The sequence below is a fragment of the Rhinolophus hipposideros genome (assembly GCF_964194185.1).
Source record: "Rhinolophus hipposideros genome assembly, chromosome: 6".
Lineage (NCBI taxonomy): Eukaryota > Metazoa > Chordata > Mammalia > Chiroptera > Rhinolophidae > Rhinolophus > Rhinolophus hipposideros.
This window is the reverse complement of record NC_138052.1, coordinates 2046654-2069927: the sequence shown is the minus strand read 5'-3', so window position 1 is coordinate 2069927 and position 23274 is coordinate 2046654. Positions and strand designations below refer to the sequence as shown.

General features: G+C 40.6%; 1 protein-coding gene across 1 annotated transcript in view; it reads right to left on the bottom strand.

The window, feature by feature from the left end:
- Positions 1-23014, bottom strand: part of LOC308499047 (uncharacterized protein) — a gene marked incomplete at its 5' end in the record, with an annotated part of 35310 nt that extends 12296 nt beyond the window's left edge. The window contains 4 exons of the mRNA XM_081051830.1: positions 9451-9546; positions 9833-9959; positions 20495-20521; positions 22841-23014. Coding sequence (XP_080907956.1) covers positions 9451-9546; positions 9833-9959; positions 20495-20521; positions 22841-23014 — 424 coding nt within the window. The remainder of the gene's footprint in view (positions 1-9450; positions 9547-9832; positions 9960-20494; positions 20522-22840) is intronic.
- Positions 23015-23274: the final 260 nt, after the last annotated feature.

Sequence of the window (23274 nt, the reverse complement as noted above, 5' to 3'; positions counted from 1 at the left end):
GACCTTAATACAAATTAGAAGATGGGGAGACTTGGCCTTCGGAGGGAAGTACTAACTACAATACTATCATGCAGCTAGATCTGTATGCAGACAGGAAGACAAATGATCAGAAGTTCCATATGTTCAGGCTTTATTGTTCTAAGGGACAACTCAGACCTCTGCCAAAAGTGTACGTTTGATCCAGCTCTTTTGGCTGTGATTCCTTGTCCCCCTCCTCTAAAGGAGACCCATTCAAAGGAAATTCCAACCGGACCCTCCTCTCAAGACAACGTCTCCTCAGTAGACACCCAGGCAGAGGACTGTCCCGAGACTCTATACTTTGCCCTTCATCCTGAGCTGGCTCCTGCCCCAGCTCCCTCTCATTGCCCTCCTATACAAGATTTCCTATACAAAAGCACCCCTAGCTGGGAACAAATCTCCTTCCTTTACAGGAGATGCCAGGAGAATTTGGGCCTGTCAGGGTTCAAGTCCCTTTCTGTCTACAGGATCTCAGGCAAATAAAGGGAGACCTAGGGAAGTTTTTGATGACCCTGATAAATATATACAAGTTTGCTAAAACTTAATCCAGGTCTTTGACCTCCCTTGGAAAGATGCCATGTTACTCTTCAATCAAACTCTCACTAGTTCTAAAAAACAAGCAGCCCAACAAGCTGCCGAAAAGTTTGGAGATGATCAGCTACTAGCACATCATGATCAACAGGCAGAAGGGGACCCCATTCGGGAGCCCTTCCCTACAGGGAAGCAAGTAGTACCCACTAACAATACACACTGGGATCCTGACACAGCCATGGGAAATTGGCAGGGAAAACATTTTCTGGCATGCATTTTAGAGGGACTAAGGAGAACAAGGACCACACCAATCAATTATTCAAAGCTGTCTATTATTAGCCAGAATTCGGAAGAAAATCCCTCAGTCTTTTTAGAAAGGCTCAGAGAGGCCTTAATTAAATACACTCCTATAAGGCCAGACTCCTTTGAAGAGGAAATTCTTCTAAAAAACAAATTTATAACTCAGGCTGCCCCAGATATCCGCAGACAATTACAAAAATTGGCTATTGGCCTCGAAGTCACCTTGGACCAAGTACTCAAGGTAGCCAACACTGTCTTTTACGATCAGGACCAGGAAAGAGCCCAGGACATGGAGAGGAAAATAAGAAAAAAGGTGGAAGTATTGGTGGCTGCCTTACAGGCTATAGCCCAACAGGGGACTCGGGAAATCCCGCTGCCACTTCTGCGGGAAGTCTGGACACTGGAGAAAGGAATGTCCACAACTGGAACCAACCCGGAGACCTCCAAGGCCCCATCCCATCTGTAAAGGGGATCACTGGATGTCATACTGTCCCTAGAGGCTCCCAGCCCCAAGGCCAGCCTCGGCCAGTCAGACTCCCACACGGGACTGAGGGCGCCTAGGGCTTCTAACGATGGCTCCTTCATCCCATCTAATCAATCATTGGGACTCACGAGCCCTGGGTAACCATAGAAATAGAAGGAAAATCTATTGATTTCCTTCTAGACACAGGAGCCACTTTCTCCATCCTCCTCTCCAACCCAGGGACCCTCTCCAATCGACATGTTACTGTTCTCAGAGTAATGGGCAAGCCAATTACTAAATAGTTTTCCCAGCCCTTAGGCTGCATATGGGGTGATCTAATGTTCTCCCATTCTTTCTTAATCATGCCAGAAAGCCGTACCTAACTGTTAGGACTAACAGTTTATGGACTAACACATTATGACTGAGATGGGAAGTGTTGGCCTCCTAGCCCCTGTAAATATTCCTAGCTGCCTCCCGGTGGTAGAAGCTGACATCAACCCTGAAGTTTGGGCCACACAGGGGATAAGCAGTCGCACCTTAATGGCCACCCCAGTCCACATTCATCTTAAGGACCCCACTCTATTTCCTTGCCAGAAATAATACCCTCTAAAACCTGAGGCAAAGAAAGGACTAATACCAATCATTAACAATCTCAAACAACAAGTCCTTAAAGAATGCAGTAGTCTTTGCAATATGCCCATCTTAGGAATTCCTAAACCAAATGGGAAGTGGAGACTAGTCCAAGACCTCTGGGCCGTTAACCGGGCAGTTATTCGTATACACCCTGTAGTTCCAAATCCTTACGCTCTCTTAGCCCAAACACCTGAGACTGCCAGATGATTCACAGGTTTAGATGTAAAGGATGCCTTTTTCTGCATACCAGTACATCCTGACTCACAATATCTCTGCCTTTGAGGACCCTAGAAGCCAGACTTTACAGCTCACCCGGACAGTATTGCCCCAAGGGTTTAGAGATAGTTCCCACCTATTTGGACAGGTTCTCTTTAAGGAGCTATCAGAATTTCCTTATAACAGTTGTACACTCTTACAATATGTTGACGATCTCCTATTGTGTGCTCCATCTGAGGACCTTATCAGCTGAGGCACTACCACCCTTCTACATTTTTTAGCCTCCAAGGGCTACAAGATTTCCAAGGCCAAGGCCAAATGTGTCAAACTTCTGTCAAACACCTGGACTAATTATCTCCAAAGGGACTAAAGCCCTGGGAGAAGATCCGTCCCATCTCCACTTATGAGACCCTTAAGCAACTAAGGGGTTTCCTAGGCATCACTGGCTACTGGCGCCTATGGATCCTGGGATACAGAATACGGAGAAATTGCCCGCCCTCTCTTTCAGTTAATCAGATACTCAGGCTGCAAATACCCACCTGTTACTTTGGAGCCCAGAGGCAAAACAGATTTTCAGCCTTTCAAAACCGGCATTATTAAATGTGCTGACCTTAAGCATTCCCACAGGAAAATCCTTTCACCTATAGATAACAGAGGAAAGGAATGGCTTTAGGAGTCCTGACACACCCAGGGGGCCCTCACAACAATCAGTGGGCTATCTAAGTAAGGAACTAGATCTTGCAGCACTTGTTTCCGGGCCGTAGTGGAGACTGCTCTCCTAGTTCCTGAAGCCATCAAGCTCACAATGAGACAAGACTTAACTGTTTTTGCCCCACACCACATCCAAGGTCTGTTAAATGCTGACAATAGTCACTAGTTCACAGATAGCAACCTCTGGCAGTATCAGGCTCTCTTATTAAAGGGTCCTGTTATCCAAATATGGACCTGCTCCACCCTTAATCTAGCCACACTCTTCCCTGAGACAGAGGAAGAATTAACTCATAACTGCCAACAAGTTTTAATGCAAACCTATGCTGCTAGAGCAGATTTACAAGAAACACCCCTAGACAACCCAGAATGGACACTCTTCACTGATGAGAGCTCTTTTACAGAAAATGCCTATAGAAAGGCTGGATATGGTGTGGTTACTCTACATGAGACCTTAGGATATACAAGCCTTCCCTCTAGGGCCAGCACACAATTTGCTGAGCTAATAGCTCTCACCCGAGCACTGGAGCTAAGTAAAGGAAAGAGAGTCAATACTGCTTCAAACTATGTCTTTTTAGTATTAAATGCCCATGGAAACATTTGGAAAGAAAGATGCTGCCTAACAGCCACTGGGTCACCCATCAAATATCACCAGGAGACCAACCGACTACTATAGGCAGTACATTCTCCTTGGGAAATAGCAATCATACACTGCAAGGGGCACCAAAAAAGAAGTGATGAGATTTCTGAAGGCTACAGATTAGCAGACCAAACAGCTAAAAATGCTGCCGAAATGGGTCTTAATCCTATACTAGCTCCTCTAGTTTGGGATGGATCCATAACTCAAATTAAGCCCCAATATACTCAAAAGGAACAAGATTAGGCCAAAACAAGGGGCTACACTGCCCAACCCATGGGTTGGTTACAAGGGGAGGATGGTCGTTTACACCCCCCAGCAGCCAATCAATGGAAAAATTCTTAACACCCTCCACCAAACCTTCCACCTGGGAAAATTTTCCAAAGGCCCAAAGATTATTCACAGGAAAAGATCTTCAAAAGACTATACAACATATTCTTACATCTTGTGAAGTCTGCCATAAAAATAACCCTCGAAAACATCCCCAGACACCCATAGGGGTGCAAAGACAAGGCAAATGCCCAGGGGAAGATTGGCAGTTAGACTTCACCCAAATGCCCAAAGCCAAGGGGTATAAATATCTCCTAGTATGGGTAGACCCTTCACACACTGGGTTGAAGACTCTTTTTGTAGGACAGAAAAGGCGCTGAAGTATTCAAGTCTTAATCTTGGAAATTATACCTAGATTTGGCCTCCCAGGTCTCTCCCAAGTAACAATGGGCCTTCTTCTTTCAAGTCTTTAGTCACCGAGGGTGTTTCCAAAGCCCTGGGGATATATTATCACCTCTATTGTTGTGGGTTGGAGGCCACAATCCTTAGGCAAGGTAGAAAAGACCAATGACATCATCAAAAATCATCTCCAAAAGCTATCACAAAAAACTAGTCAAAATTGGATAGCTTTACTTCCTATAGTTGTTCTTCACATTCGAAATACCCCAATTAAATGTGGTCTAAGCCCTTTTGAAATGTTATATGGAAGACCTTTTTTAACCAATGACCTCCTAATCGATCGTGAGACTATAGAATTAACCCAACATATAACCTCTCTAGCACAATTTCAACAGGCCATCCAACAATTGTCAAAAGCCCAACCCCAAGCAGGTCAAAAACCCCTATTTAACCCTGGGGATGAAGTTATTATTAAATCTCTCCCTTTTTTGTCTTCAACACTAGATCCAGTGTGGAAGGAACCCTACACCGTGATTCTCTCTAGCCCCACAACAATAAAAGTCCCAGAATTTGACTCTTGGATCCACCACTCTTATGTCAAGCCCTGGACAAGTACACCCCCATAAAAGAAAAGAAAAGACAAAAGTCCTAAATATTCCAGCCAACCCCTAGAGGACCTAAAACTTCTTCTATGTCCTACAGATAAGTATTCAGATGATGAAATTTAACTAAAAAGAACACACTAGGGGAATTCAGTTTTCTAGTTAGTTGTGCTGTTCTAGATCCGGTCCCCCGTTCATGTCATTATCTATCCTGGGCGGGTCTCGGATTAGGAGTAGCCTGCATTTTCTTCCTAGGCTACATTCTAACTGGTCTCTGGAAATTCCTTGAAGACTACTGTACTAGCACCTCCCATAGGCTTAGAATATATGAACTACTCAACAGAGCCATTCAGTTGAAATGTATCATTATCAAGTTTTGCTCTTTTTAATAGTTTTCCAAAAGGAAGTTCAAGATAGTCCCATGCCCTTCCAAAAAAAATGAAAACATGTGGGTTTACTTAGCCAAACATATAATGAACGTATCAGACTTTTGTCTCACTGCAGAAACCTATGTAGAACAAACTTTCACTTCCTGTCTGGTGGGGTATCTTTCAGTTTATTGATAAGCCCATATCCTATTCTAATATCTATAATTGGAGTCCCATCAGTACCCAAAAGGATATGAGCATGTTTTCCCTCCTGGTAAGAGGTGTAAATCCGGCTGATCAATGTGTTAATTTCACCGGCTGCTCCGACCAGTGCTTTATTCTTTCAGGTGGTAAGAGTTTGAACTGTAGCTCTACCCCTTCTATGAGTTATGCTAATGCACATGTCAAATTACTGGCTGGATGGTTTCTCATTTGTGGGAAGATAGCCTACTCTTACGTCACAGCTTACAGCACTGGGGGATGCTGCTGTCTCCGAAGATTAACTGCCTTTTTACCCCAAAAGCCTCATCAGGTTAGACCTCGCAGAGAACTTACTTTGGACTCTCAGCTGTAACAGTGACATACATTTATTCAGCCCGGCTGAATATGCATCCTTATCTCTTTTTGTAGTACCCACTATGACCATTGCCTTAAATGTTGAGATTAGTCACATAGCTTGCTCAATGGCAAAGGCCCTAAATGTTACTTCACAGGCTATCCATGCCATGGGACAAGAGTTAGGACAGGTCAGAGAAGCAGTTCTCAAAAACAGAGTTGCCATAGATTGCCTACTCTTCAAACACAATCAAGGAAGCGAAAATTTTAAAGGATTATGCTGTTTCAACCTCTCTGATAATTCAGTTAATTGAAAATAAAGTTCAACAAATTCATGACATAGTTTCCAATATTAAACAAAAGACAGGATTCTTTGGCTTGGATTTTTTCTTCCTTACTTCCTGGCTTTCTAGTTTAGTGGGATTTAAAGAAACTTTTCTCATTTTTCTGTTATTCATTATTATAGGGATTACTGCATGCTGTTGCCTACAATGAGTCTCAGCTTGCAGACTACCCACTGGTTGGCTATGATGGCCCACAAGACAATATCCTCACCTGGACTCATTCATCTACAGGGCACGCTTAGATAGACCTCTGGACAAGTCCTAGCTGCTGGTCTCTCTACGCCCCTCCTCTGCCTGAAGTAGCCAGAGCAGTCATCGCCCTTATTCCTAATGGTAGTTAGGGTTTCATCTTCACAGGGGGGATTGAGGCAGGTTAGTTAGTTTGACGTCAGGCAGTCAGGAATTTCCTGGTAGAATGGACAAGCACAGTCATATCTTCAAGGCCGTAGCCGTGAGAAACATCATTAGAACAGGACAGCTGGTTTGTTTCAAAAAGTCCTGTTCAAAAAACACTGGTTTCAAAAAGCCTTTGCAAAAGCTGAGAATTCTCAAGGCTGAGAATTTGATAAAAATGTACCAGTAGGCGTCAGCTTTTCTCCTTAGATACAGCAAAAAAAAAAAAAAAAAAAAAAGGTGCAAAAACAAAAGCCTTTGCTTTAGCTGTGGGCATGCCAGTTTCAGGTACCCCCTCCAATTTGGGAGCTGTAATTCTTTTCTTTAATAAACTATCCTGTTCTGCATTGCCTCTCTGGCCTGTGCTTCTAATTTTTCGGTTCCGCGAGACCACGATCCCAGCGTATTAATTAATAAATAGAAATATTCTACATCAATATTATTCATATCCTCTATGAATATACTCATTTAACATCCATAGCACGACTTCTTCCATCAGATGAGGCACAGCAGGTACTGAAATAACTTCATTAAACATCGTTTTGTGACAACGTGGATGAGAACAAAAAAATCAATTCCCAGACAGGGTCATCAGGGTCATTGTCTGCTGAGTTGGCATGTTCTCCCCATCTCTGCGTGGGGTTTTTCTGGGTACACTGGTTTCGTCTCACACCCCAAGATGGGCATTTTTCATGAACTGGCGTGTCTCCACTGCCCCCATTCTGACTGAGTGTGGTATGTATGATGCACCCTATGATGGAATGGTGTCCTGTCCACGGTGGGTCCCCACCTTCAGCCCTGAGCTGCTGGAATAGGCTCTGGCCACCTACCAAGGTAAATTCGCATAAGCGGGTAGGAAGATAAAGTCAGTTTTCAAGAATCTATAGACGTTAATGGAAGACTTACTGTCTATTAAGATCTCCTAATTCAAGTGAACTTTAAGTTCTTACAAATCCATTACTTTGCGTTTTATGAATGTTAACATCACATTGTTTGGTGCAGTCTTTCAACTGCTTATGGGTTCATGTTAACCTGTGCTACTGTGCTAGCGGCCTTCTTGAAGTTAATGAATACATTGTCAAAATTCAAACCTGAACGATAACAGAACACTAAATCCTAAATTGTTTTATTTTTAATGACTTAATAACTCTATCATTCTTTTATTACAGTCTTTCTAAGATACTTCTTTGGGGATATCCCTTTTAGCTAATAAGTACGAACGAATCATTTATATTTAGTGACTGTGAAATATGCTTCATCTAACTTACGTCAATCTTTGTTACCCTGTTTAAATGGTTTCACAACAAAAAGTTTCAATGAGAACTCTTATTTAAGATGATTTTACTTTTTGCTCAAGGAATTATACTGAAACTATGAATTCCTGGAATAGTTTTACTAGTTTAGACAAAGGCCAATAAGCACATGAAAAGATGTGTGACTTCATCAGGGATCAGGAAAATTGTTATGGACTAAACTGTGTCTTCTGCAAACTTTCATTTTGAAGCCCTAACCCCCAATGGAACTGTATTTGGAGATAGACCTTTGAGGAGGTAATGAAGGTTAAATGAGGTAATAAAGGTGGGGCCCTAATTCTATACAACTGGAGTCCTTATAAAAACAGGAAAAGACATCACAACTCTTGCTCTCTCCATGCATGCACAGATAAAGGCCATCTGAGGACATGGTGAGCCAGGAAAAGAGGCCTCACCAGAGATCAACCAGTCTGGTCCCTTGATCTTGGACTTTCAGCCTCCAGAACTGTGAGAAATAAATTTCTGTTATTTATGCCAACCAGGGTGCGGCATTGTGTTATGCCAGCCCAGCTGACTAATACAGAAAAGCAACTCAAAACCTCAGTGATATAGCACTTCACATTCACTCACATAGCTATAATCAAAACGTCAGAGGACAGCTGGATGGCTCAGTTGGTTAGAGCGTGAGCTCTGAACAGGGTTGCTGGTTTGATTCCCACATGGGCCAGTGACCTGCGCCCTCCACAACTAGATTGAAAACAACGGAGCCGCTGAGTTGCCGCTGAGCTTCTGGAAGGGTGGCTGGATGGCTCAGTTGGTTACAGCGCGAGCTCTCAACAACAAGGTTGCCGGTTCAATTCCCACATGAGTGGTGGGCTGCACCGCCTGCAACTAAAGATTGAAAACGGAACTGGACTTGGAGCTGAGCTGTGCCCTCAACAGCTACATTGAAGGACAATGACTTGGAGCTGATGCGCCCTGGAGAAATACACTATTCCCCAAAATTCCCAATAGAAAATTTAAAAACAAGAACAACAAAACTGTCAGATAAGTGCTGGTGAAGAGTGGAGGAATTGGAACCCTCGTGTCCTGTCATTAGGAATGTGAAATGGTACAGCTCAGGAAAACAGAGTTCCACAGAGTTACCACAGAAATGAGTAATTCCACTCCTAGCTGGGACCTTAAGTGAAACAAAAGCAATGCCATGGAAAAGCTTGTAAATGAATGATTATATCAGCGTTACTCAATAATAGCCAAAAGGTGAAATCCCAAAGGTCCAATGACTGATGAATGGACATACAAATGATGCATATCCAGAAAATGATGTATATCCAGACAATGAAATATTATTTTGCAATTAAAACGATGGAGTACTAATGCGTCCTATAATACGAACTTTGTGATGCAAAGCGAAAGAAACCAATCACAAAAGAACATATAGTGTGTAATCCCACTTATATGTAATGTCCAGAATTGCCAAATCTATAGAGACAGAAAGATCAACAGTTGCTCGGGCTGGAGGGGACAGGACACAGCTAAACAGTATGGGGTTTCTCTCTGAGGTGAAGAAAACTGACTGTAGTGATGTTTACATGTATCTATGAATATATTAAAAGTCAGTGAACTGTACACCTTAAATGGGTGAATTGTGTAATATGCGAATTACATCTCAATAAAGCTGTTTAAAAAGAAAATCACTGTCAGAAGTGTTTCCCTTTAAGGTTTATCCCTGTAAATTCCTTTTGCCCGTGCTCACTTACCTGGGTACATCTGGTTTAGGAATTCTTCCTCTAAGGACCAGGGTTCTTCCCCTTGCTCCAACTTGAAGATCACCTGGGGTTTGGTAATGCAATACCCTGTGAACGCAATAATTGAGGGGATATGTAGACCCGATCCATGGGTTTTGTAGTTTCTGATTATGGAGAAAGATGCAGCAGCAACAGGAAAAGTGAAAGCATCCATTTGTTCCTTTCAATGGGAAAGTAATAACACAGACGTTGTTTCTGTGTCTCTAGAGGTTTCAGTTACCTAGGCCTCTTAATCAAAATCCTGAATAACACTAATCTCTAGGTGCATGTGATTTGATAATTTTAAATAAAGCAATTGTACTGCAGAGGGAGTCAGGTGATAAGGTCAGCTCACCCACGGAGACCAGGTGGCTGTAGTTCTCCAGCATCACATCTCTGTAGAGGGCCCTCTGCGCGGGGCCCAGGTACGGCCACTCCTCCTGGCTGAACTCCACAGTCACGTCTTCGAATGACAGGGATCCCTGTGATAACACATATTGTTCAAAAGTTCAAAATTAGGTGACAGAGCAAATAACTTTGAGAACTACTATTTTCCTGTTTACACTTAGGCTCCAAAACAAATACATATAAAAGCATGTCTATTTTTTACTTAATTTGTCTTGAAATTGGAGTTACTCAATTAGTTAAAAAGCTTTTTTTTTAATTTTTAATTTTTATTAAAGCTTATTGGGGTGCCAATTGTTAGTAAAGTTACATAGATTTCAGTGTACAATTCTGTACTACATGATCTATAAATCCCATTGTGTGTTCACTACCCAGAGTCAGTTCTCCTTCCATCACCATATATTTGATCCCCCTTACCCTCATCTCCTACCCCCTTCCCCCGTTACCCTCTGGTAACCACTAAACTATTGTCTGCGTCTGTGACTTTTTGTTTCTCATTTGTTTGTCTTGTTCTTTTGTTGTTTTTGGTTTATATACCACATATTGGTGAAATCATATGGTTCTCTGCTTTTTCTGTCTGACTTATTTCGCTTAGCATTATAATCTCAAAATATATCCACGTTGTCACAATTGGTCCTATTTCATCTTTTCTTACCACCAAACAGTATTCCATTGTGTATATATACCACAATTTCTTTATCCATTCATCTATCGAAGGACATTTTGGTTGTTTCTATGTCTTGGCCATTGTAAATAAAGCTGCAATGAACATTGGAGCACACGTGTCTTTATGTATAAATGTTTTCAGATTTTTTGGGTAGATACCCAGGAGAGGGATTGCTGGGTCATACCGTAATTCTATTCGTAATTTCTTGAGGAACCTCCACACTGCTTTCCATAGCAGCTGCACCAGTTAGCATTCCCACCAACACTGAGTTAGAAAGCTTTTTAATGTAACATACTTAATTTATATATATTTATGAATTGTAGATTTTTAAAACAAAAAAAAATTCATTATACAGAGACTTCCTGCAACTCTTCTTCTACATCCCAAGGGATGATCCTAGAGAATTCTAGGATGTTTTATCCCTCCATAGACATCACTCCCATAAATGATGGGAGCCAAGGAAGGGGTACATGGAAGCTCTGGAGATAACACACATGACTGAACTTCTGTCTAAATGAACGTATAAACATATATAAATGTAGAGCTCATGAAGAGCAAAGCACAACCCAGTAAGGCCTTAGAATCACAGAGACCTGTATAAGGGAACTGTGTACACTGAAGTAATAGCAGTGGATATAAGGGTAGGGAGGAATCACAGAGCAGAGGCAGCACCCAGTGTGGTAACTACTTTCTTATACAGCTACCCAGTCAAGCAACATGAGCAGCTTCTTCAATGCTGGGGTCAAATACTGATATCGGGGACACAAAAGAAAAAACTGTGGTAGAATTTTCAGTGAGACAGATCTGGTCTTGTTGCTCCCGAATGTCTGTAAAACATGAAGCTGAAACTGTCCCTTAAACTAGCACACACACAGTTGTAGAACACAAAGGGGGGGTCCAGGATGAAGACAAGCATTAAGGAGTTAGGAGCAATTTGGGTGGTAACTGAAGGTATCAGAGGCCATCAGACAGCACCTTGAGCACACTGGGAATGTGGAAAGCAAAGCACCAAAACCAGCGTTGCAGGGTCCCTGGATATTATAGAGCCACGAAGAAAACGTATAGGTCACAAAGCCAGAGAACTTTTCTAAAAGGTCATAACAGAACCGTGAGAGGTCAGAATTTTGGAAACTGAGAAAGGGAAAGTTTCCACAACAACACACTTCAAAGGGGCTGGGAGAAGGGAGAAGTGGGAAGTTGCCATTCAATGAACATAAAGTTTCACTTGAGCAAAATATTAATTTCTAGAGAAATGCTTTACAACCTTGAGCCGCTAGTTAACAATACTGAATTGGACTTGCAAAAGTTTGTAAGAGAACAGATCTCATGTCAAGTGTTCTTATCACAATGAAATAAAATAAAATAAAGCTAGATGAAGAGATAAGAGGGGAGAAACAAGTTTTTTTCCAGTGTTATGTATCCAATTACATGTTCATTTACATCTTCAGAATTACTGAGTGAATACCTTCTCTCTGTGCAGCTCAGTGCTAGTAAGTGGGGAACTGAAACGAATGAGTAAATAAACAGAAACACATCTCATTAAATTTCCTGTGATCTAAAACAGTAAGAAAATTGAACTATATTTTCCAAAACCAAAAAATTAATGAAAGAGAAAAAGGTTTGCTTTTTAAAATTTTTGACAATCTCTTTAATATCTGGTATAATAAAAACCAGTTGGATTAATAGAAATTATGCTGATAAGTGATGGAGGTGAAAATGATGAATTAGGGATACCAGAAACTCCTTCACAAAAACAATGGAAAAAAACTGAAAAATACTTATAAAAGTTAACAAAGGCAACCTGTGGAAACATGCAAGAAAATTGGCCGAATCACAATGAAAACAATGATACTGTATCTTTTTAATTCATCCTGTTCCAATCACTCCCCCTCTTCAAGTCTGAGGTAGTTTGAGAACCAACGGTCTGCAATCATCAGCCTGGAAACTACAGGAGGGGCAGATCTGGGTTTGAGTTCCATCAAAGCCTTACTCCCAGAAAACTGGCATCATTTCGCCTGTTGATGGTTCTCTGAAAGATCCCTCTTACAAGGATATCTTTATAATATTTGAGATAAGTTCGTATATGTAACCTGAGCTAAGTTGGCGTGTGTAACATAGTATATGTAAAAAGCCTTCTCCTCACAAGCATTTGTCAAAACATTTAAAGTCATTTTTTTAACTTAGTGGCTACCTGAGGTGCTGGATAATAGCAGGAGCAATCAATGGTATGATCAAGAAGCTTTATTAAAAGGAACTGCTGGGGAATGGGATGTTAATAAAGATTTTGAAAAGCTCTGATATATTTGTGGGAATCTACAAAGCTACATACATGCATAACGCTGTGCATACCCAGAGCTGAGACCATGCTCAGGAAACACGTGAGACGGCCCTAAGCTGTCACCTCTAGGGACCATGAGCTTTGGCCTAAGAAGAAAGTGAAGGCTACTGCAGACTTAAAAAGTGCCCGACTGACCGTTGAAGGATTGCCTAACATGCACAGAGCAAAGACTGGGAAACTTACTGATTCCAGACATTGAAGAAAATTTCTGAAGAGACTTCAACTGCTACAGAGCACAAGAAACACAGGCTCTATGCAATTAGTTCAGAAAAGTCACTAAAGAAATTTCAAGAATGACCCCTATGGAGAGAAGTAATTCTGATTTCGAAAGTTGCCACGTTATTTTATTTAAAATCTTAAAAGCAGCAAGAAAAAGTGACTCATCATGTACAAAAGCAGTAACAACTGAAGACTAGTCAGAAATCATGGAAAACAGGAGGCAGTAAGATGACATATTCGAAGTGCTGAAAGGGATGTCAACTTTAACAGAGCAAGAATTCTTCTCAACCAAGAATTCTATACCCAGCAAAAATGTAAAAATTAAAACCTTGCACAATAAACACAAACACAATGTGTCTAAGGTAAAACTTCCCTACACAAAATAATACAGAAAGTAGTTCAGCAAATCTATGGTTGCTTGGAAGGGGTAAATGTGATGATGAGGCGGTATAGTTAAGTTTACAAAGTTGCTTTTTAAGGTGATGGAAATGCTTTACATTGACTGTGGTGACGTTTGCACATATTTGTGGGTATTCACTTAAAAAAATCATTGTATTTTACACTTCAAATGGGTGGACGGCATGGTACATGAATAGAATCTTAATAAAGCTGTTTTTTTTTTGTTTTTTTTTTAAAGAGAGAATGAAGTTATTACAGGGCAATAGAGAAGATTAAGGGACCAAGGACGGTAACTGGGGATGAGCCGTGTGAAAGGATGAGGGAGAGAAGATGGCTCCATGAACATAGCAGCAGGGGGAGGACAGAACAAGAGGAAGGTGTCACAGACACTAATAGAGAAACCTTCCAGATGACAAGAATGAGAAGTATAGGCAAGTGATACAGAAAAGTCAAGTAAGGAAAAGGATTAGACAAGGCCAGATGGATTTCACTATAATCAACTCTGATCACAAGATCACAGGCAAATGGGGAGAGAAAACAAGGCATAATGCACGGGTTTGAAGTATGAACGAGAAGTGTTGAAATATCTGAAAGAGAATAGAGTTTTAAACTGTCTATTGAGCAACCTGACTACCACAGTACTTGAAATATTTACACAGACTAATTTAAAAAACAGTCAATTGATTCATCAAAAAAATGTCTTAACTTGAGAATTAAAAGAAATGAAATAACTCTAGAAAAGCTTTCTGACTCCATCAGAAAGAGCAACATAAAAATAATCGGTGTACCAGAAGGAGAAGAGAGAAAGAAGGGAACAGAGTACATTAAAAAAATAGTTGACAAGAACTTTCCAAATCTGTGGAAAGAACTGGATCCTGAAATCCAAGAGGCAAACAGAATACCCAATTTCCTCAATCTCAACAGGCCTTCTCAAAGGCACATTGTATTGAAGCTATAAAACTTAATGACAAAGAAAGAATTCATAAGGCAACCAGGGAAGAAAGGACAGTTACCTACAAAGGAAAGCCCATTAGATTATCATCACATTTTTCAGCAGAAACTCTACAAGGCAGGAGGGAGTAGAATCAAATATTCAAACTATTGAAAGAGAGAAATTATGAGCCAAGAATAATATATCCAGCAAAGATATCCTTTAGATATGAAGGAGGAATAAAGACCTTTCCAGACATAGAAAATCTGAGGGAGTTTTCTAACACACAACTTGCATTATAGAAAATACTGAAGGAGCTATTTGACCTGAAACAAAAATCAAAGGAATACAAAACCCTGAGCAGTATTATGAACTGACAGACAAGGAGGAAATGGCAATGCCTACACAAAATAAGGCACTACACACTTAAACATAACCTAAACGTAAAGAACAAAAAATCATTTAAAAAAAGCAAAAAGAGAAGAAAAAGTCAACTTGCTACTGCAACTCACAAATCAACTCACAGCATAAGTAGGGATAACTTGTGAGGGGAGAGAGTAAAGGTCTGAATATGCAAAGAGGATTGGAGATAAGAAGTATGCTGAAGAACACACACACACACACACACACACACACACAAAACTTTATGTTACTTAAAATTAGTTGTAACCAATCAAAAAAAAAAAAAAAATCCGGACCTGAGATATATAACACACAAAAAGAAGAAACACAGGGAAAATCATAGAATTTATCACCACACTAAAATAACAGACAGCAACAAAAAGGCAAAGAAACAATGGAGACACTGACCCACCAGAAAACAAAAGACAGAATGGTAGGAAATACTCAGTATTATGAGTATTTCAATAATCACTCTAAATATATCAAATAATCACTCTAAATATAAATGGATTGAACTCACCAATAAAAAGGCACAGAGTGGCAGATTGGATTAAAAACTTAACCCAACCATATGCTGCCTCCAAGACGTCCATCTCAGCTACAAGGACAAATATAGACTCAAAGTGAAAGAGTGGAAATTGATCCTCCAAGCAAATGGAATTCAGAGAAAATCAGGTGTAGTCATACTTATGTCATATGAAACAGATTTCATGATAAAAAATGTAACAAGAGACAATGATGGGCAGACATTTCATAATGAAAAAGGGGACAATACAACAAGAAGATATAATACTCATCAATATATATGCCCCCAATCAGGGAGATACAAAGCAACTAGTTATCAGGACTAAAGGGAGAAATTTACCAAAAGAAAATTATAGTAGGAGATCTAAAAAAAATTGACAGTTATGAATAGATCATCCAAACCAAAAATAAATAAGGAAATATCAGCCCAAAATGACACATTAAACAAAATGGACATAACTGACATGTATAGAGTACTTTATCCTACAATACCATACTATACATTCTTCTCCAGTGTACATGGAACATTCTGAAGGATAGACCATATATTCAGACATAAAACTAGCCTCAGCAAATTTAAGAAGATTGAAATCATACCAAGCATATTCTCTAATCACAAGCTTTTGAAATTGGATAACAACTGCAAAAAGAAAGCAGGAAAAACCATAAATATGTGGAGATTAAACAACATACTTTTAAAGAACTGGGTCAAAGAAGAAACAAGAGAAGATCAAAAGATACATAGAAACAAATGAGAATGAAAATATATCCTACAAAAATTTTTAGGATGCAGGGAAAGCAGTTTTAAGAAGGAAATTTATATCATTACATGCCTAACTCGAGAAAGAAGACAAATCCCAGATAAATAGCTTCATGTTATACGTTAAAGAACTAGAAAAAGAAGAACAAATGAAACCCAAAGTCAGTAGAAGGAAGGAAATAATAAAAATCAGAGCAGAACTAAATAAAATAGGGAACAAAAACATAATAGAAAACATTAATGCAACAAAGAGTTGGTTGTTTGAAAAGATTAATAAAATTGACAAACCCCTGGTTAGACTCACTAAGATAAAAAGAGAAAAGACACAAATAAACAAAATCAGAAATGAAAGAGAAGTTACCACGGATGCCACAGAAATACAAAGGATCATCCAAGACTACAATGAAGGATTATATTCTACCAAATTCTATAACCTAGAAGAAATGGACAAGTTGTTAGAAACATATAGCCTTCTCAGCCTGAATCATGAAGAACTGGAAAATCTAAATAGACCGATAAAGAGTAAGGATTTTGAATAAGTCATCTCAAACCTTCCCAAAACCCAAAGTCTGGGACCAGATGGCTTCATTAGTGAATTCTACCAAACATTCAAAGAGGTCTAATACCTGTCCTACTTAAACTCTTCCAAAAAACTGAAAAGATAATACTCCCTAACTCATTTTATGAGACCGACATTACCCTGATTAGGGTTTCTGAGCAGGAATTACTGTCTGTTCTCGGGAATTGTTTTTGCTTTTCCATTCCCGAATCCCAAGAAAACTTTATCGGGAAATCGGGAAAATCAGTTCCTTGAACCCAGGTGGCTGGGTTCAAGGAACCCATCACTTTGTGGAAAAGATTCATTGTGGAGAACAGAAAACAGTTTATATCTCAGGATTTGGGAACGGGAAAGCAAAAAAAATTCCTGAGAATGGGCAGGAATTCTTGCCTGTAAACCCTAACCCTGATACCTAAACCTGGTAAGGATAACACACACACACACAAAATTACAAACCAAAATCTCTGATGAATACAGATCCAAAAATCCTAAACAAAATTCTAGTAAGTCAAATACAATGATGCATTAAAAGATTATACATCACGATCAAGTGGGGTTTATCCCAGGGGCATTAGGACGGTTCAATATATGAAAAACGATCAATGTGATACACCACATAAGTGAAAGATAAAAATCATATGATTATAATCAGTAGATGCAGGAAAACCATTTGAGAAGATACAACATTCATTTATGATTAAAATACTTAATAAAATGGGTATAGAAGGAAAATACCTTAACATAATAAAGGCAATATATGACAAACCCTCAGGTAACATCATAATTAATGGTGAAAAACCGAAGTTTTTCACTCTATGTTCAAGAACAAGACAGAATTGTCTTCTTTTACCATTGCTTTTCAACATAATATTGGAAGTCCTACCAAGAGTCATCAGGCAAGAGAAAGAAATAAAATGCATCTGAATTGAGAATGAAGAAGTTAAATTGTTACTTTTTACAGATGTCATGATTGTTCATATAGAAAACCCTAAAGATTCCATGAAAAAGCTATTAGAAACAACGAATGAATAAAGTTGCTGGCTACAAAATCAACATACAAAAATCCACTGCATTCCCATATACTAACAATAAAATCTCAGAAAAATAAAAACAAAATTTCTTTTGCAATTGCAACAAAAAGAATAAAATTTCACGTCCAGTGCAACGCGGGCAGTGAGAGAACGAGAGGGGGCGGCGAAGGGTTAAGAAAGAAGCAGAAGTCAAGAGATTTATGCACTACAGGCCAAGGGTCTCACAGTCTCAAAGGACTCAGAGCCCCGAATTGGGCCACCATGTGGCTTTTAGTGATGTACACACAAGAAAGTAACATTATTTTCTCCATGGTCTGTGAATTTCATACATTATACTAGGAAACTGATTCAAACTAATCACCCTTGCCTGCAAGCAGTCGGAACAGAAAGTCACAGGATGTCTTAATAATTGTTGTATGTACCTCACCAAGGGACAAAATCTTTGTGCTGAAACTTAGTGATATGAATAGATGGAGAACTCATGTTATCACATCTTTGACTCTCTTCCCAAGCAGGATGTGGGAAGGAATACAACCACAGAGGCAGAAGCTCTCCTAAGCCAGGGGAAGGTGGGGGTCTATGCCCACTTCTATCAACCCCATAAGTTCTCCTGATGGCCCCTATGTGACTGTGCCTGGCTTAGGTTGTTCCTTCCTTGAGAAATCTTACCCGTCATTGATTAACCAGCCATCTTTTGGGGCCAAACAGGGAGACATAAGGTGTAAGCACAAAGGTGAAGCAAAGTCCCTGAAAGGATCAGTCTCACAGACTCTCCTTTCTTTAGGGGTAGGTACAAGGGGACAGACAGGTAGGCTGCTGTGTGACAACATACCTAGGAATAAACTTAAAAAAGGATGTAAAAAAAGGATGTAAAAAAGAAATAAACCCACAAAATTTGGACAGATAATTTTTGACAAAGGAACCAAAACATACAATGGAAAAAAAAACACCCTTTTCAATAAATGGTGCTGGAAGAATTAGAAATCCACATGCAAAAGAATGAAACTAGACTGCTATCTGTCACCATATACCAAAATTCACTCAAAATGTACCAAAGAATTAAACATAAGACACGAAACAATAAACTGCATAGAAGAAAGCATAGGTACTAAACTTATGGTCCTTGGGTTCAAAGAGGATTTTATGAATTTGACCTCAAAGGTTAAGGGAAGTAAAAGCTAAAATAAATGAATTGCACTATATCAAACTAAAAAGCTTCTGCACAGCAAAAGAAACCATCAACAAAACAAAGAGGGAACCAGCTGAATGGGAGGAGATATTTGCAAACAATGCCTCCAGTAAGGGGCTAATATCCAAAATATACTCGTTTAATGAACTCATACAACTGAACAACAAAAAGACAAACAATCCAATTAAAAAATGGGCAGAGGACATGAACAGAAATTTCTGCCAAGACATACAAACGGTCAGCAGATATATGAAAAAATGCTAAACTTAGCTAGCTATTAGGGAAATTCAAATCGAAATCATGGTGAGACTCACTTCACACCAGTTAGAAGGCTATCATCAACAAGACTAATAAGAACAAGTGTTGGAAGGCTTTGGAGGAAAAGGAACCCTCATACACTGTTGGTGGGAATGCAGACTGGTGCAGCCACTACAGAAGGCAATGTGGAGGTTCCTCAAAAAATTAAGAATACAATTACCATATGACCCAGCAATCCCTCTCCTGTGTATATACCAAAAAAAAATCTGAAAACATTATCCTTAAAGACATACAAGTATGTCCCTCGATGTTCACTGTAGCTTTATTTACGGAGACCAAGACATGGAAACAACCAAAGTGTCCTTCGATAGGTGACTGGATAAAAAAGATGTGGTATATATACACAATGGAACACTGCTCTGCCATGAGAAAAGATGAAATAGTGCTATTTGTGACAACATGGATGGATCTTGAGATTATCAGGCTAAGCGAAATAAGTCAGACAGAAAAGTTGAGAACCATATGATTTCACTCGTGTGGGATATAACTGAAAGAAACAAAGGAATAAGACAAATAAATAAAAACTCACAGACACAGAGAACAGTTCAGTGGTTACCAGAATGTAAGGGAGTAGGTAGAAGAGGGAAAGGAGGTAGAAGAGGGAAAGGAGGTCAAATATATGGTGATGGAAGGAGAACTAACTGTGGGTGGTGAACACATAATGCACTATATAGATGATATATTATAGAATTGTACACTTGAAACCTACGTACTTTTTTTTGACTACTGTTACCGCAAGAAATTTTAATTTAAAAAATGTCTTAATTCAACCTCTGTGTTTGAGTTTCTGAAAAACAGTGTTGACTGAGTATATACTAGTTAGCACTAAGTCTTCTATTTTTATTGCAGAACAAGTAGAGATAAATTTCTGTATTATTTTAGGGTTATTACTAGAAATTTGTTAACTGAATCACCTATTTGAAATCTACAAAGATATTTTTTATTTTTTATTATCTTTCCATTCTACAATGAAAGAGTTGCTTTTATCTTCTCACTAATGTCAGCCTTTAAAGAAGTATTTTCTGACACTGGCACAGACATGAAACATGAAATCTCAGAAATAAATGTGGAGCTCCAATTAGGTAAATTTGTGGGATCACAGCATCTGCATATATACACATGCCCCCTTTGCTCTGCTGTTCATCTCTATTTCTACAAATTCTCTGAATGCATCTCACCCATCTCTATTTCTACTTTTCCATGTTAACATAAAGACACGTAAGGCTTTATAATTTCCATTGTAAAATAAACAGGGTATTGATAACGGGACTCACCTGAGCTATGTTCATTTTCTGCTGCTCCTGGAAGAAGGTGAAAAAAATGAAGGTTCCACTAGGAAGGAGGAAAGTGAAATGGTGTCATGAGAAACCTGGTCTTCCTTACAACTCCTATATTCACCTGCCTACAAATCTCCTAACACAACCTGGAGGAAAAGCCTCCCTGAGGGAGCACGTCCCTCTGACATTCTGGAGAAGGAACAGGAAGAAGCGCACAGAGACAGCACCACCTGGTCACGTGCATCTCTGATATGAGCACGTGGGCGTTCTTACCGAGTGAGGTCAACTGATTTTTATCAAAGAATTCACAACTGATGCCCCCTTCTGACTAATTAAAACAAACAAACAAACAAACAAAAATTAAATATGTAAGTAAAACAGAATTGGCTAAAGAAATTCAGGTCCACCAGAGGTCCCTCTACCTTCATTAAAACTGATGTCAAAACATAACTCTGGCTGGATTGTTCATCAAGTTCTTATTGTCTTTACACTTTGAGTTAGATTTTCCCCAGAAAACTGAAATAAGGTGGGATACTTCATGCAAGAATTATATTCTTTAACTTTTTGTTCTAAATTGGTTGCGGTTTCTAAAAAACATTTGTCGATATGTCTGGAACTTACCTGTGAGAATAAACAGGCTTGTGCTGATTGTTGGGTTCAGCATGGGGTAACTCTACAAAAATCATTCATTTCAGGCCCAATATTTTGGAGCTTCCCTATGTGCCCAACACAGAAAACCCTTCTTGTACTCTCATTGTGTTAAGTCCATGTTCAGGAAAGGGAGCTGAGCGTAACTCTAGATACCACACCAGGTGATGGACATGGTGTGAGAGCGGCTCAGAATCTGGAGAGAGTGAGGGCAGAACAAAGGAAACAAAGTGCTGTTTAGGATTTCGTCAGTTCTGTCTGCTTACACCTTCCCTGGACATCAGTCCTCATCAGCCATCCAGTCAGGTGCCCTTTCCTGTGCAGCCTGGCAGGCACCCATCCCTCTCAACCCCACGTACCACCTTCTGCAAGTTGGTCCACAGTATCCACCGTCACACAGTCTGTGATGACTTCTGTGTGTGGTGGTACCCCCGAGTCTGACTCAGGCTTCCCCCGGGGATCAAGAACTGCTTCTGGTGGAGAAAATCAGGACCTGCTCCTTCTAGACACTTCTGCCTCTACTCTAAAGTTCTGGTGAGGAGTCTGTCAGAAGAGCTGTTTCCCAAAGCAGCACTTGTTCCTGGGGCTCCTCCCTCTTTCCTGACTTAAAAGAGTTGCTTTGCTCCAGAGGGGCTGGGACCTGAGCCTGAACAATAATTTCAGTTCATCTGAAACCTTCATGGCTCTAATCCTGACCCTTTTGGAATTCAGGAAAACTGAACTACTCAGCACTGTACCCATTACCTGTGTGCAAATGCTCCACCGGAAGTGGCTAGTGCCATGAGTCAAACTATTATTTGAATTAAATGCACCAGGAAAATTAACTTCACCTCCTTTTTTTTTTCACTGCTGCTTGAACATTTTTCAATTATGGTTTATGTTATATTTGCATTACCTCGCTACCGGCCAGCACTGCATTAGTTTGTCAGACTGGGCCTCTGAGCATGGGGACAGCCTGGACAGTGCAGGAAGGTGCAAGAGCCTCACAGTCCCACCCAGGGGCTCTGGAGAAAACCCACACACCCAGGATATGTTTACCACGTGGTAAGATTCTGTCCGCATTTACTTCACAATCATGTCTCTGGGAATTTGAGGACCGGCTACTGTGCTAAGTGCTCCAAAGGTTGGCGCTCTGGGTTTGGGGCGGGGAGGACATTAGGAAGAGCAAGAGATGGGTAGTTAAAATCTGTATTTTAGTCCTCCCTCTCTCGCCTACCAGCCTGTGCCCCTGGGGTACATCATTCCACCCCACGAAAGCTCTTTCACTTTGGGAAATGACATGTTTCTATCGCTAAGCAGGCCTGTTGTGACGGTTAAATGAAATAAACGAAGGGAACAAAGTGTCTTTTGGTAGCAGCTCACACAGTGATTACAAGCATTTGAGAAAATGTTTTGCACATCACACCTCATCTAATTCTCAGAATAACTGTGCGAACCCCGATTAGTAGCCTCAAGTTTACCGTGAACGTCCTAAAGGTGCATTGCCCTCGGGCCGCCGTCAGCCCCCGCACCCCGGCCGCACGGAGCACCTCCTCCCGACCAGGACTCAGCCCCACCGCGCCGCAGGGTCCGCCCGGGCCGACCCCGCACGCACACGGGGCAGGGGGAGGGGAGGACACACTGGAGACGCCCGGGACTGCCCCTCCCGCGACGCCGACGGCAGCCGACCTGACCGCAGGGGCCCCGCGCACTCACCCCCGGGTTCGCAGCCTCTGCTCCCGCAAAGACCAAACCACTAAGAGATTCTTTCTCTCTCAGTCTGGACAAGGCCGACGGGAGGAGGCGGGACGAGCGCGCTCGTGCGCAGAGTGAGACCCATTCCCAGAGGGCTCCGCGGCAAGCCCACACTTTGAAGACTACGTTTCCCATGGAACCTTGAGACCAGGAAGTAATATTAGAAGCGTTTCCGTTTCGTCAGCGAGCGGCGCACTTGACAATTGAACCTGACCTTTGGAGACTTTAAGTAGGTCCCCAGAGGTTTGGGGTTGGACTTTAACTTGAGTACCTAACAACACATTTGCAAAGGTGGTTCTCGATCGGATCCTGGTTGGGAAAACTACAGCTGCAAGAGACAATTGCGGAAACATAAATATGGACTGGATACTAGAAATATTAAGGAACATTAACCA